Source organism: Oreochromis aureus, linkage group 12, assembly GCF_013358895.1.
Source record: "Oreochromis aureus strain Israel breed Guangdong linkage group 12, ZZ_aureus, whole genome shotgun sequence".
In the NCBI taxonomy this organism is placed as follows: Eukaryota; Metazoa; Chordata; class Actinopteri; order Cichliformes; family Cichlidae; genus Oreochromis; species Oreochromis aureus.
This window is the reverse complement of record NC_052953.1, coordinates 34,558,692-34,574,293: the sequence shown is the minus strand read 5'-3', so window position 1 is coordinate 34,574,293 and position 15,602 is coordinate 34,558,692. Positions and strand designations below refer to the sequence as shown.

The 15,602-nt window shown below is 39.9% G+C and overlaps 1 protein-coding gene across 3 annotated transcripts in view; it reads left to right on the top strand.

The window, feature by feature from the left end:
• Positions 1 to 15,602, top strand: part of tnc (tenascin C) — a 73,819-nt gene that overhangs the window by 47,890 nt on the left and 10,327 nt on the right. The window contains exons 10-14 of one of the 3 annotated variants that reach the window (XM_039621100.1): positions 753 to 842; positions 1,855 to 2,118; positions 7,603 to 7,878; positions 11,742 to 12,014; positions 14,430 to 14,552. In XM_039621100.1, coding sequence (XP_039477034.1) covers positions 753 to 842; positions 1,855 to 2,118; positions 7,603 to 7,878; positions 11,742 to 12,014; positions 14,430 to 14,552 — 1,026 coding nt within the window. The remainder of the gene's footprint in view (positions 1 to 752; positions 843 to 1,854; positions 2,119 to 7,602; positions 7,879 to 11,741; positions 12,015 to 14,429; positions 14,553 to 15,602) is intronic. The other 2 variants (XM_031734912.2, XM_031734913.2) reach the window with 2 other exon arrangements.

Genomic DNA, 15,602 nt, shown 5'->3' with positions numbered 1-15,602 from the left:
ATTGCTGACATTAAAAGCTATGCTTTGAGGCGGATGTGTTTTGTTTTTATTGTTTGTTTGTTTCTACACTGTGATTTCAGCACAGTAGGATTAGAAACCATGAGAAAAAAAGACCCCAAAAACAAGCTCGTAGTGTCTTTGTCTGGCCACATTCTTTGTCCTTGGGAGGCCCGGCTCATGAAAATAAAGCACTGTGTCCTTTCAGCTGACGCCCCCCTCTGCTCCACACACACCTCAGCACTTCTTTCACACACTTATTATCTGTAATTGCCTTCACGCTCGTGATTTTATTGATAATGAGTTTCCTGGGCATTAGGTGTAATTTCATGCTGTAAGGCTCTGTGTGCGATGACCTCTGTGGGAGTTAATAAAGGCGATCAGGCCCAGAGAGGGCTTAATTGTAGAGACTAAAGGGCCTCTGGAGCCTGCTGTATCATAGCAAGTAGTGTTTCTGCTCTGCAACAAGGGCCCTATAGATCCATCAATGCAAATATAACACTGATGTTCCGCAGTGAGCGCAGGCTTACCATGAAATGCAATTAGGCTGCAATCTATTGTGCAATAAAGCCACAAGAGAGCGTTTTTTTGTGCATTTGCCATAGGCATTGGAGCCATTAGCTGAAACAGCTGGCCACTTGACTACAGAGGCTCCCCGTCGTTCATTTGTTGACACCTCAGTGGATGTGAACAAGCGAAACATGACATAGCTTTTTATTTCCGTATCAGTGTTTTAATGTTACCCTGTTCTGTAGGCCTGAGACCCGGCACAGAGTACGGGATGGGTGTGACGGCAGTGAAAGATGAGAGGGAGAGTCTCCCCACGACGGCCAACGCTGTGACCGGTGAGATGCTGACACTGACGCACTGTTTTTAATAATCACGTTATATATGTAACGCTTTTTGTTTTACATTCAGAGACTAGATATCCTTTTGTAATTCCTGTTACACTGATAGAATTTATATGCAAATTCTACAAATTGATATTAAAAAAACATTCATTTTTTGAACAAAGCTCAAGTTTTGGTTTGAAGGATGTAGTTTACTGTAGTGAGAGAAGTCAGGTGGCACCCACCACTCCTCAGTATTCAGATGAATGTTTTTGGCTTTATTCCCTCACGGCTGAATCTTCTGCTTTATTGCAAAATCTGCCATATCGTTATGAGACAGTCACATCTTATTATGCATGCTAATGTAGACAGGAGGTGCGTCCATTATTAAACTCTTTAGAACTGCTGAATTTTCAACAGACTTTGATCTGATTAATATCAAATTGATTGATATTAATTTGGTATTCATTTGATCCTATAGACAGAATATTAGAACAGGTTTTAAAGCCAGGTGGCGCACTGGGTCTAAGTTGGTCTATAGCTGTTACATTTACTAATCAAGAGAGGTTAAATCATTTGTCTTCCTAGAATTCTGTCTCATGCTGGCATATCTATAAATTTCTTTTTTTTTCTTAATGCTACAGTTAGCAGTTAATGTTATAATGGATAGATAGTCTTCCAACTTTTATTATGGGCATCCTACAGTATATTTAGCATAACAATAGTTTGGAGACTAAATAATCAGTGTTTCTTGACTACAATTGTGCACCAAACTTTATTCCTTCAGAATCTATTACCTCTAGATAATTCTGCTCTCTTCTTTCACTGCTCTGATCAGTTCTTTCAAATCAGATCTAACCACGATAATATATTGCTTTTGCATGTCATCAAATGATGTTTTATTAACTAGCATAGTAGTGGACATCAGTAAGCATCAGTAAGGCAGCAAAACAAATATAAACGGGTAAATGTAACTGTTGAAAAAAGGTCTTCAGTGTAATAACTCCCTTCTTTCACACCCTATCAGCCCTGGATGCTCCCAAAGACCTGACTGTAACAGAGATGACCGAGACCACGATGATGCTGGAGTGGAGGCGTCCCTTTGCCAAACTGGACTCCTACAGGCTGGTTTACATTTCCGCTGATGGTCACAGGGCTGAAGAAGTGATCCCGGGCAGCTCTGAATCTCACATCCTGAGGGGCCTGACACCCGGCATGCTGTATACCATCAACCTCAGTGCAGAGAGGGGCCGCAGAAGCAGCGTACCAGCCACCATCTCAGCACCCACAGGTCAGCACAGCTGAACACATGTGAAAAGAGATGTTTCTAATAAACCAGGAGTGGCTTGTTTGACATTATAGGTTTTCTGAATTGTCTGGCAGGAAAAACCGTAGAAAGAAAAGAGAAAAGAAAAAAGTGTAGAGAGAGGAAGCCGAGCAATCTTGATAGCTTTTCTGGTGGCATTTATGCCAGCGAGATAACATTTTCAGATACCCAGATAAAACATTATATGTAAGCTATATTAGCATCGCCACCATCCACGCCACATTTATAACACTCTGTCTCCAAAGTGTTAGGCACAGCACTTGAACCCTGCGGTTAGTTTTGGCCAAAGCACTTCCATAACATCGCTTATAATGTGTTATCACATAAAAATAACTTAAAATCTGAGCAGGTAAAAACAAAATGGCCTGGATACCACTAGAACTAAGTCAGTTCTTAGCTTAAACTGAGACTTGGTCTGCATAATTCTATTGCCTGGTTTCAGCTGGCGATGCGAGGCAGACTAATTGAAGTTCCTATTGACCAGAGGTTTATTTACATTTCATCATTCGTTACAGCAGCCACACTGAGGCAATAAATTGAACCCATTGTTTGCTTCTCAGTTCAGTGTCTTAAACTCCCTCAGTCCCCCATTGATAGACTGTGGGTTTATTTTTTCTATTTTCCAAGTTTCTTTGAAAGAAAAGGCAAATAAGGTGACGGTGGCATATTTTTAATGCTGTGGTCTGAGAGCCTCCAAGGCAAATATTTCACAGTTAAACCTTCCGGTTATGTAACGAGTGCTCATTAAATGCATAGTTACAGGCAAAAATTGATAAAGTTTGAGGGAAAAGGTGAGCTATTGGAATAACTATTTTTTGATACTTTATTGGCTGCTGCACCGTCCTCTTTATGTTCACTTGTTTGTGTGGTCATGAATAGTACATATGAGTGAACCCCTGAGTACGTGCGTTACGTATTGGTAGGTTCATGCGGCTTGGAGTGGGGGTGGGGGGTGGTTGTATGGATATGTGTGCGCCATGCACAATGTTCATTCATGTGATAATTGTTGGCGTGAGCCCCACTCCCCTCTGGGTTTGTGCGATTTGACCACGATGAACTGTGGGTCTGTCAGATAAAAGGCCACATGCTGGGACTCCGGTTAAAACATTGTCTCTGAAATCAGCAGCCCTCTAATCCACAGCCTGGCCGATCTTTAGCCTTTATCGTATCCAAACACGTAGCGCAAACGCAGATCACGCTCTTGTTGCAGGAGGGGCTGAAGGAAAGAGGAGGGGTAGAGTGAGGAGTCTGGGAACCTTACAGTCATCAAAAAATATCAAGAGTTTGATGGCAAGTCTTTCAGATAAGTGTGCAGGGAAATAGTGGCAAGCCAAAATGCACCTTTCAAAATCCAAATAATTTTAGAAGCAGGATATACAATTTAGATAATATGTAATTAAAAAAAAAAATAGGGAAATCAGGTGCCACAGGCAAGGATTATCATAATTTAAACTAATCAGCTGACTGAGTTTGGATCACAATATCTGACTTCCGTGAATATGCGCATATTTGCACAAAGGAAAACTAAACCCACAGTGTTACCCTGTAATCAGCTGTCCTGAAAGCCTTTTACAAAGTGTTGACATATTTGGATTTTGGCTGCTGCTGCAAATTCTGCCAGGAAGTCAGTTTATATGTGACTGTTTCCATCAAAAGATTCATGGTGCATTAACAACTAAACATAATAGAACAGAAAGAGAAAAACAAAACATTGTGAATAAAGCAAGATCAATGTCCTGCATGCACTGACATGATCTGTAAGAAGGTCTGGACACTGCCTGGTGGAGAAGTTCAACTCTAATTCTTTAAATTAACACACTAAGGATGAATGAGTATCAAATGGAAGGTATCCATATAAGAAGGTGATATCTTAGGGGACCATTTGGTAATGTCATTGCACACATCTTCAACCGCATGAGCAGATTTTAAGGGTTCTCTCAAATTCAAAAGAAAAAAAAGACATTCCCATCACCTCTATAGTAGACTTTATCTAGACCTTTAAGATTTAATACATATGGAGTTAAACTGAATTTTGTTTGAACAGCAGCAGTGCTATGTGTGAACAGCATCTCCATAGGACTTGCTGTGGCCATTGCTACATGCTTTTGTTGGGAAGAAACATAAAATGCAAAACAAGACAAACAAGAGATTTTTGTAAAGGTTTGTTTTATATGTTGAAAATTGAAATTCCATTCATCTCAATTTATAGCAGCACACACACTGAAATCTCAGAGTCACGCTTTGCTAAACCAAATATTGAAATTCTAGATCCCACTGAGTTAATGGGAACGTATTTTTTCCCCTTCTGTTTGTTTTAAGTTAAAATGTATTTTTTTCGCTGTTAAAGAGAAAGCCTACATTTAAGTTTAAAAGCTAGCTAAAAAGAAATTTATTTTTTAGCTAACTATATATATAGTAGTAATATATAGTATAGTAAGTAATATATAGTTAGTTAGGCTAGCTAATAAGATTAGAGCTCAACTTTAGAGCCTGGGCTCAGAGAAATATCAGTGAGCCTGGACTGAACTGAACCTTTAAATGCTACTTGCCTGGCATTTAAAGGTTTTGTCCCTATGAGGAGTTAAATGTGTGCTTGGTGCGTATCTGATGTTAGCTTTTTGTGACACCATGATGTCACAATCTAAATAGAGACTTTTAGTCCTTTTATCAACATCAAGGACTCAATGTGCTGGACACAGCTAAACTAATCAACTAACTGCTATGACATGTCATTTTAACACATTAACTCACTACCACTTTGTGCATTTAAGACAGCCATGAAATTTATAAAAGATGGATGCAGCTAGAGTGATGTTATCTGTTGGTTTGTAAGGTCCTGTTTTTGAAGATTTGGCCTGACAGTTTTGGCTTTTGCCATCTTAGCTTTTTTAAACCTGACATCACAATCAAGGGACAGATCTGACTGGGACTTTCCATGGACAGTGCATGCAGCACACCTAGAAAATCATATGGCAGGTGTGGCTTAAAGAAAACCTGCCTTCAAGTTTCTTCTGGTCTGTACCATAATTGACAAAATAAGCATCATGTTGTATTTAATAATTGTTAAGTGAGGGCCTGGATTTTAGTACCTTGCATTTTCTTATTAGACCTTGAAGGTATGTCCATCTTTTATATCAAGTCCATGGTGAGGTCCGGTTAAGCTTTTTTCTTTCTTTTTAACCTAATGTGGAAAAAATGAAGAGAACTCTTCAGATGAATTGTGACCAAGTGAAAAGCTAAACTTCACTTCTTTGTTTTCCTACATTAAGTCCTCTGATTTCACATTCAAAAGCAATACACAAGCATTTCTGTAATGGTTTATATAGCACCATAATGTAACCAAAGGTTAGGCGGTCATAGGGATATTTCCAAGTGTTTTACTGATTTACAGTGTACATTTGTGTTATTCTATATATTATCATCTATTATTTTAAAGAGTTGACAAATTCAAAAATTATACCTGCTTATAAATAGATGTATGTTAGAAATCACATAAATCACTTTCTGCTTTTTATTGCTCAACCCAGTATCACAACAAAATGTGAAATGGACACATGTAAAACAGTTGTATTACTGCATACAAAAATGTCATTACCAGCAGGAGGAGACCATATATATGTAAAACCACAAAGTCGGTGATGAGCAAAAAATGCATAAAGTACATTCACGTGATTATTTATATGACTTGTAATAAAATACCTCCATCTGCTGTTACTGCAACTTCTGCATGCATGTCCATTTCATGCTTTAGAGAGCCAAAGCGTGAAATAGACACGGTGGACCAGCGTGTCGATTACATGCTTTGATGTGATATCGGGTTGTATTGCTAAATAAGGAAAATTAAAGAAAAGATTAGGGTATTTCCAAAAACAAAAGACTCAATCTCTCTTCATACTGTTGGCACAGAAAATGGTCATGCATTTTCCTTGTCCGTCTAAGCTCTCGGTAATCAATGATCAGCTGATTCCAACCAACCCCCCACCTTACATTCCTATTGTCTACCATCCCATTTACTCTCCGCTGTGCCGCACAGTGAAAGAGGATAATGGGAGCCTTGATGTTTACCTGAGCCATCTATCTCCATCTCTTTCTAACCTACTCTGTGAATGCTTGCACACACAATGGACTATAATTACAGGCTGCTCATGGCTCTGCATGGCCTCCCCGTAGGTTTGAAGTGGACAGCGTACTTCTGCCGCACTGGCCAGGCTCCGCTGCACCTTCAAATGTTAATGGCTCATTCACAGCCATTAATGCGCACAAGCTGCATCAGCATATCTGCCCACCACTCTCTATCTTTATGTCTTCCACTGATATGGTAATATAGAGTAGATGGCTATAGGTAGACAATGATAATAAGGCTATTTGTTCTCTCTGGTCTTTTGTAGTGGAAATATGAGAATATTTCCATTCTGGACCTTTTCTCCTTTCTCCTGACGGCAAAATGAAATTACTGAGTGCTGGACAATTGTCTTTCCCCCTACATGTGATTATATAGTTCTTTGTTGGTTATTATATGTTTCACATTTACATTGTTGTGAGCTGTTGTCAACAGGAAATGTTCCAAAAGAACCTAAAAAAATCTCAAAATGTGTGTTCATCGTGTGATCAAAAACTTCCAGAAATTGGCATACCACAAAAAATTTTGCAGATCTCTATTTATTTGATAGGAATTATGCAGTTTAAGGAGTACAAAGCGTGACACTGGTAATTTGCACAAAGAGGTTGTAACTATTGTTGATTTCCAGCTCGTGTCCCTTGTTGGGTTTTTCACATCCACCATACACAAATAAAATATTATAATATTCAACCACATGAAACCACAATACAATATAGATACATAACGACAACGAATTACAAATAATACACATAATCAGATACATTCCTAAAAATAATCTTGACTTCAATAATCTTTATTAAAAAAAATATAGTCTAATTAATTCAAATGACCTCAGCTCTGATTATTTTATTTTTTTTGCGCCAGTTTTCACCAGCTCTCAACTGCATACATATTTTTAAATACGAGTATTTGAAACATTAATACATGAAATTACAAGCAGCATAGTGGTACATCTTAGTAGCCTATCACTAACTGAAGGAAATCCAGCTTAGATCGCATGGTCATGAGTGCTTAAAAAAAGCAGCTGTTCTTGATTTTTATAGCCCTATTCCTGGAAAGTTTTGATCACCACTTGTATGTTTGTGTTTTAAGGTTTGACCAATATATGAAGCCAGATGTATTTTCTAACATCTTAACATCCACCGGGTTGGCAGTGAACATTCTTTATGGGATTATCTAGCCCTTGAAAAGCAAGCTTACCCTACCCCTAAAGAGTTCACTGGTGACCTCGTGGATATTAAGCAGTTAGAAGTGTACAAATAAGTTGGCCATCGGCTTTACCACATGAATTGGTCTAACCTTTTGTTGATGTGTTTGTCATCACCCAGAGGAGGAGAAGCCCGTGGTGACCAACGTCACCATCAGCGATGTAACGTGGGACAGCTTCCTCTTGTCCTGGTTTGCCGAGGATGGGGCTTTTGAGGCTTTTCTGATCACGGTTACTGATGCAGAGACAGGCGCTGAGTGGCAAAACCACACTGTGCCCGCTGATGCTCGCAGCCTCGCCATCACCAGCCTCTACCCCACCACCTGGTACAGAGCTATTGTGTACGGGGTGTACAGGGGAGCCCCCTTAGACCCTGTCATTGCAGAAACCATCACAGGTATCAATGCAATCAATTCTGGGCCCTCGCATTTTCCTCTGATTTCTTCTTTGTCTAATAGACACAGTCCTGTAATCTCTCCTTCTCTCTGTGAGTTTTCTAGATTACTCTGTTCAGCACTGCCTTTAATTGTGGCAATCACTAATAGGTGTTATACAAACACTTGTTCTTGTGCATTTTTTACACCGTTGGACCTCTTTCTTGATATGCTCAAAAATGTTTCAGATTACAAAGAGTTTATTTTTATAAATCTTTGAGAATGAAACATTTAACTTAGGGATGAAAACAGCTTGCTTTGTTCATGCCCATGAGATTTCTGCAAAGCAACAAGTCAGCTCTTATATTCTTGGTTAGCTTCAGGTTTGGAAATAAAAAATTTTTAAAGTATACATAAGGGCAATTTATCAGCCACTGCGGTGGAGATTACTCTTTGCAGGGTAAACAAAATCTCCTTGCCTTCCAGACACTGTAAACAATCCAAATCCCCAAGCAACACCCCTTCATCAGCCATCCATCACACGCGTATCCCTGCCTTTGATGCAGGCATCGTGAAATGGGCTAACACTACAGCGCCCACACAAACTCATTCAATCTATATTAGTCCAGCCGTGGAGCTGCGTTTGATCCACTTGTCAATCTGCCTGTTGGTATGAGTCCAGCCTGAAACAGCAACTGGTCTGTTATGTGAACAGGGAGAAACATGTCAAATGAGAAGGTCAAGGTGCACTGGTTTCCCCTTCCCCAACACCAGTCATTATCAGTGAGTAGCATGCTGTAAATCCCAGTATGTGTCTAATAAGAAGGCTTTAAATAGCAAAAGCATATACCACCAAGAATGTTGGAGAATGTAGTTGTACACTAAATAAGGGATACAAAAAATATGACACTATTCTTTACAGGACCATAACAACAGAAATCTGAAAGACCCTTTAGACTTTGACTATCTTAAGCAGGTCTATGGTAGAATTAGGACTAGGATACTAAAAACAGTGGTACTAATGAGATATGGTGGGGAGTCACTTCTTGTCTGGGGCCTAAACAATAGCTCGAGTCAGTCAAAAAAATGTTTTGCTTTCTGAGAATATACTAAGGCTGGGTTTGGATGTTAATGATGGCTAATGGCTAATTATTTAATGATGGAGCTTCAGTTTTGCGACGGCCAACTTATGTTTGGACAAACACGATCATAAAAAGCAGTACTTTTGGTATTCATTTTTCTTAGCCACAGCAACTATGAGGCATTACCATTACAGGTTTTGTTCATATATACTTGTTGTGAAAAGTTTGTGAAATGGTCTAAATTTCATCAGATTAAAAAAATTAAGACCAGTCCAGTCATAAAGAAAATTTGTGGAAAAAGGCTACAGAGAGAGAGAGAGAGGGAGAGAGCAGTAATAACAAGCAGGTGAACTCACACACTAATGACGGTGGGGCCAAGAACAAATTCTGGAAGTAAAAACCGTAAAATACATGTGCTCTAATATAAAACAGGATGGAATGAAAGAAAGATCAAGTGTAAGTGCACAATGACAGCACTGTCAACATTCAAAAACACTGAGGTAAACAGGTAACAGAAACAGATCATTATGAAGATTTTGTGAAACACATGAAATAATGTGCAGGCTTAGAAGTCAAAAAATAAGTAGCTGAGTATCCAACAGTATCATTCAGCATTTGACTGATGAAGATCAGTCATGTGGAAGAAAGATGGTAGGACTGATGGAGAGAGGAAAAAAACCCCGAGGCTCTTTTGTCACTTTGTGTGAGGCCTCTCTTCTGTATGCATCCCCAGTTCCCTCAAGCCTGGACTGCACTTCATTCTCATGCTGCCGTTGCCCCTGGGCTCTGGTGCTAGGGTGCCAGGGGCTTCTGGGGCCACGCAGAATATGGCATGCGCTCAACACGGCCCATTGTCTGCATGCTAATGGTGTGGCGAAACCATCTTAACATTTTTCATTAGCATCACTTAATCCATAAAACATTCCGACTTGTGAATACAAACGCTGACTAATTATGTTATGCACGGTGGCCGTCGTCGGTCTGCTGAAGAAGGACACTGCAGGGAAAATAGAGTTGTCGCTGAGGATGGAGTGAGGAAACTTTGATTAACAGAGAGGGTGTTTTATACAATGAATGACTGGAACCACTGAGAGCACTCAGAGAAAGCTCAGTTCAGAATCGTATCCGTACAAGCTATTATCAGGCGAGACTGGAACCAGCCCTGGGGTTCAGCTTGCAGACCCCCTTAGCAGGTTAGCTGGCGCCGGTGTGTACCTCATCCACTAACAGGCCCCTTTTTGTTCCCTCAGGTCTTGAGAGGGGGGTGGAAGTGTAGAGAAGGTGGAGGCAGTTGTGAGAGGGTGAAATCAGTAGCAAGCTAGCACATGTTAGCTGATGGATGTAGCTCTCTTCTCTCTTCCGCTGACCAGCTGAAGCCGGCTGGCGGCTAATGAAGAGTGACAGCTCCCTGGGATTTGTGTGCTCTGCTTCTCATTTCCACCGCTTCTTCTCACAACAAATGCCTCATGGTTTTTCCCTCACATTAAAAAAAGGGGGTTTCAGGCTAGTTCAAGGACCCCTGAGACCCTCACATTTGGTGTTGTGTTTTAATGAGCAGTGGCGCTGGGCTTCACTGAGCCTTTCTTGAGCCCACTTATATCTACTTCTATCCAGGCTGCTTTAAAAGCTCTGGACAGTCCGTGTACCCATCTGCATGGCTACCAGAAGTTTCTCTGACTAATTAGCAGCAGCGAACACATCCTCAGGAGAAACAGAGCTTTTTCTCCCACAGCTGTTAGACTCCTGCTGTGTCTCAGCCTTTCTTCCTATCACTGTCATTATTAGAAGCTGCTAATGACTGCTTGACTACCGGCTTTTACAAGTTCACATTCACACAACCCCATCTGTATGCACATCTGCAACTCAGTCTACTTTCAGGATTTCACTGCTATTTTGAGTTCTTTCCTTTGCTTCGAAATTCATAGCATTGGAAACATGAATTTGAAATGGGACCAAAATCGTTGCTTTTTTTTTTTTTTTTGCCGTAAATTGGACTTTTCAACATTTATTGAGATCATTTTTAATTTTGACAGCAAATTTTGATTTAGTTTTCTTCATCTAAATTATTTTAGTTTTGTCAACTAAATATCATAGGATTTCCTTACATTAAATGTAAAATGTGCCCATATGTTTAATCTTCTGTTCCTCCCAAGTGTTGATATTTTGTCACATTTCCATGAGGAACAGGAACTCGTACTGCTTCCAAAAAACTGAAAAGTTATACCGGTGTGCAGAGAAGGATTATAGAGGCACAAGGAGATTACTTCAGATTATATCATTCGTGGCTTTCTACACAATTTATTTAGTTCTGATTGGATCTCATCTCTCCAAAATATTTTAATCTTGTTTTTATTTGTTCATGAAAGTTTCCTTGTGCATTAGCTTTTATTTAGTTATCGTTGTGTTTTTGACCGAAAGAAAAGGTTGTTGACGAAAACTACGATGAAAATTAGACTGTTTAAGAGTTAGCCTCAATTCCCCATCTAAGGGAATGCAGTATTTTAAAGGCCAGAAAAGCTATATGTAATCTATACTTGTCTCAAACTTGATAAATAAATCCTGATCACAGTTTTGACTCAGTTTTTTCTTCATTTTATTAATACTTCCATTAAATGTAACAGATCAGTCACACAAGCCCTAAAGACTCCACTTTGAATTTTGTTTCTTTCATGTTGTTCTACTAAAACTCTTCTCTTTCCACTCTGCAAAGTAAAAATGTTATACACCTTTTTTGTTTGCCATGTTCATCAAATCTTAAAATGCTCCACAGAGAAGCCAAACTGACTATCACCCCTGTCACTCAGAGTACGAACCGGAGGTGCAGTCTCTCCTGGTCTCCGACATCACCACAGACAGCTTTCAGCTGTCCTGGATGGCCGAAGAGGACTCCTTTGACACCTTTGTCATAATGGTCAGCCAGGCTGAAGGCTTAGACCAACCAAGAGAGCTGGTGCTGGGTGGTGAGGAGAGAACTGCAGTGGTGACAGATCTCAATGAGGATACTGAGTACAAAGTTGAAATCTTTGGCCTCATTTTGGGAAGACGTTCCAAGTCTCTCTTGGAGGTGTTAAAAACAGGTACACAGTGAAAAGATGGAAACGAGAGGCCCAAGATTTGAACTGGAACTCTGGATACGTCTTGTCCGCGTAGTCAATGTGGAATGGTGTCATATCCTGTCTTTGGTGGTAACAGCATGAGTAGTAGCTGTGCTCTAACTTTCGTCCTTTATAAAGTACATCTTTTTGTCTACTAACCTGGTACCAAAGCATTACAGTATTTGTCCAACGGATATTTGGGTTGTTTTATGTCTGACAGTACTCCTGAGATGCAGATGAACAACCAGGTAGATTACGCAGTGCTGTTTTCAAGGCTGATGCTGGATAAGACTCTAACTTTCACGTGGGTTTTACTGAGATCAGCCCAATATTAAAATGACCTGGTATGGTTGAGATGAAGCAGTAACACTTAGGATGCATTAAAATACAGTATTATTGTATTTTTAACCTCATGGCATCCACCAGGACACCAGTGAACCACTAAGGATAGGGTTAGATTTGCTTCACGTTTGAGTCACAAGCTTAAAAAGCAAGTCGAAAATCCAAAATCATTTGTATATGCCATATAGATGAAATCCATGTAGAGGTGTAGATTTGAACCTAATCCTAACCCTACTCTGAATGTTAAGAGGGTAACGGAGATTTCACTATTCCCAAAGTGGTATTAAGACCTGTTAGTAAATGATCTGGTATAAAGAAGTGTGCATGTGTGCACATAAATACATCAATCTGAGGTATCAGAAAAGGCCATTAAAACTGCATATTTTCAGTCGAGCCCCACTCAGGACCAGAGATGGGCAGTAACGCGTTACTTGTAACTGGTTACTGTAATCTGATTACTTTTTCAAGTAACAAGTAATGTAAGGGATTACTATTGCAAAAACGGTAATTAGATTACCCTTACTTTCGTAGGAACGCTGCGTTACTGCGTTACTAAAACCGTGATTTTTTGCGAGTGTCTCATGACAGTGACGTAAGCGAGTGCGACGTTTGTGACAACAGCTGTCTGCAGATCAACAATGGATAATATATCGAGTGCGGAGAGAGTATGAGCGTGCAGCGTTTAAAGCGTGGAAGTACTGACCTTATTTTGAGTTTGATTCCATAAAAAGTGACAAAAACATTAGTGTCCATTGTGCGTGGGAAGAAAACTTCTTTTTACAGCGAAAAAAACCCCTAACCTTCCAAGCAAGCACCAAGTGCGCTACGAGAAACTCGCGGATTCTTCAACTGACCGCTGCGGCACACCTGCACCAGGGTAAACCTCCGCCTACCCCAGTCCTGCTTTACAGGTGAAAATAGAGCAACAGGACCGCTAGTCTTTGATTTTATTTATTTTCTGCTGTGTTTTACTTTCATCTATTTGAAAGACTGAGTGTAAACACAAAAAAATATTTTATTTTATGTGCTGGAATGTGCAGAAAATAGGTTTAAATGTTAAACAAATTTCTTCCAGTCAGAGAATGTTGCATATAATTGAATTTTTGCTTGATGCATAAAGTTAAAAGATTAAAACTAATAAAACAAGTTTTAAAAAGAGACTTTTCCATTTGATTACATTTTGTATGATGGATTATGCAGAAAAAGTAGAATTGGGTTGAAAGATCTATCGCTTTATCACCTATTCAGGTTGTAAATCATGTTTTTAAAAAGTAACTAAGTAACTAAGTAATTAATTACTTTTGAAAATAAGTAATTAGTAAAGCAACGGGATTACTTTTGGGGGGAAGTAATCAGTAATTAGTAACTGATTACTTTTTTCAAGTAACTTGACCAACACTGCTCAGGACACGTACTTATGCTCTTTACTCCTTTTTCGTTGTGTTGCTGTGGTCTTTTACTCATTCTTGTCTAAATGCCCCTGCCAAAGGTTGTCTTTGATAGCTTGACTTCATGTGTCAGTGTCTCTATGTAAAGAAGGTGGTGGTTGTCCATGTCATATAAAACTGCTGTCTCTGCCTGTGTCCTCCATCATCCCCCCTGAGGTAAAGGATTTAGTCTTGGGTTGCGTGGCACATGCTTCACTTTTGTGTTGCCATGAAATGGGAGCAAGTTAATCTCTTCAGGTCTGTCACGCAAGATACCCCAGCTCACTCTTAACTGGGAACAGTTCTGTCTGTGTGAGCCTGGGCCTCCGCAGGCCCCCTTTGTCTCTGGACTTCACTTTCTTTTACGCTCTCCTGCTTTCGCTCTGCTCTAAAATGAGTGCCTTTCAGTGGTGGATATGCCCTGCTACAGTGTCTGCGTGTTTTTCATGTCTGTTTCTTCACTCTGTTGGAGGAAATTCTCACTAGAACATGTCAATACTGTTCACTGATTGATGTTTGCTTCTATACAGTGCTTTCTTGGAATTCTAAAAAAGGCAGTACACATACTGACTGATACTTCTGTTTTTGTCTTTGTCCCCATCTGCTGTTTCTGTCTTGCCTGTGCCAGACCTGGGTTCACCCAAGGGCATTCGCTTCTCCGATGTCACTGACACGTCTGCAACTGTTCACTGGGTGACCCCAAGAGCTCGAGTGGACAGCTACCGGGTCACTTACGTACCTGTCTATGGAGGTCAGTATTTTTATGAGTGCGGTGAGACAGGGAACATTTAGACATGCTGTTCTTAAGATCCTCCAAAAGTCGCACACAGGAGATCTCTAACCATCAACTGCATCCATGACTGCATTAGGAAAAACAGATTTTAATATCTGGCACAGCAGTATGAAACAAGCCTGACTATAACCAGCATGGACAATCTCACTGCTTTTAAATTTCTCGTCCATTCATCAGTTTTTGTTGTAACTCTTTTGTCCAGACATAGACAGATGCTGCCCTCTGTTGGCTACTGATAAGTATGTCTACTGAAAATCAAGAAAATTGACCATCCTCTCACAATAGAGTCCTGTATATTTTGTGGCAAAGAGTAAATTATTTACAAATTAGTTACATCACCATGCATTTACAATTCAAAACTCAATAAGTGACCCAGACTCAAATATTGTTAGCACCTAAAAAAATTCCCACCAAAATACTGTATGTGTAAAAAAGGGTTTTTGTTCTTCACTAACTTTAGGTAGAATAAATAGTAGGAAAACACAAAGACATATAGACATACAGGCAATATTTAATAAAAATATAATCAAATATAGAATCCATCCACTACTTTATCTGCTTAAGTTAGTGTCAATAACTTCAATTCAGTTCAGTTTTATTTATACAGGACCAAATCACGACAGTCTCCTCAAGGCACTTTATATTCAGCTAAGGTAGACCCTACAATAATATATACAGAGAAAACCCCAACAATCATATGACCCCCCATGAGCAAGCACTTTGGCGACAGTGGAAAGGAAAAACTCCCTTTTAATCTGGCAGAACCAGACTCAGGGAGGGGCGGCCATCTGCTGAGACTGGCCAGGGGAGAGAGAAGGAAGACAGGATAAAAGACATGCTGTGGAAGAGGAAGTGTACAGCCCAGACAGGTGGCAAGTCCAGCAATGAAAAGAACGAAAATTATCTATAAACTAATAAGAGTGTTATCTGGCAAATGTTTCCTTGTTAGACTTGAAGTGATGGTGAAATGGAATACAGAGACAGAGCTGCAAAATGACTTGGAAAAGT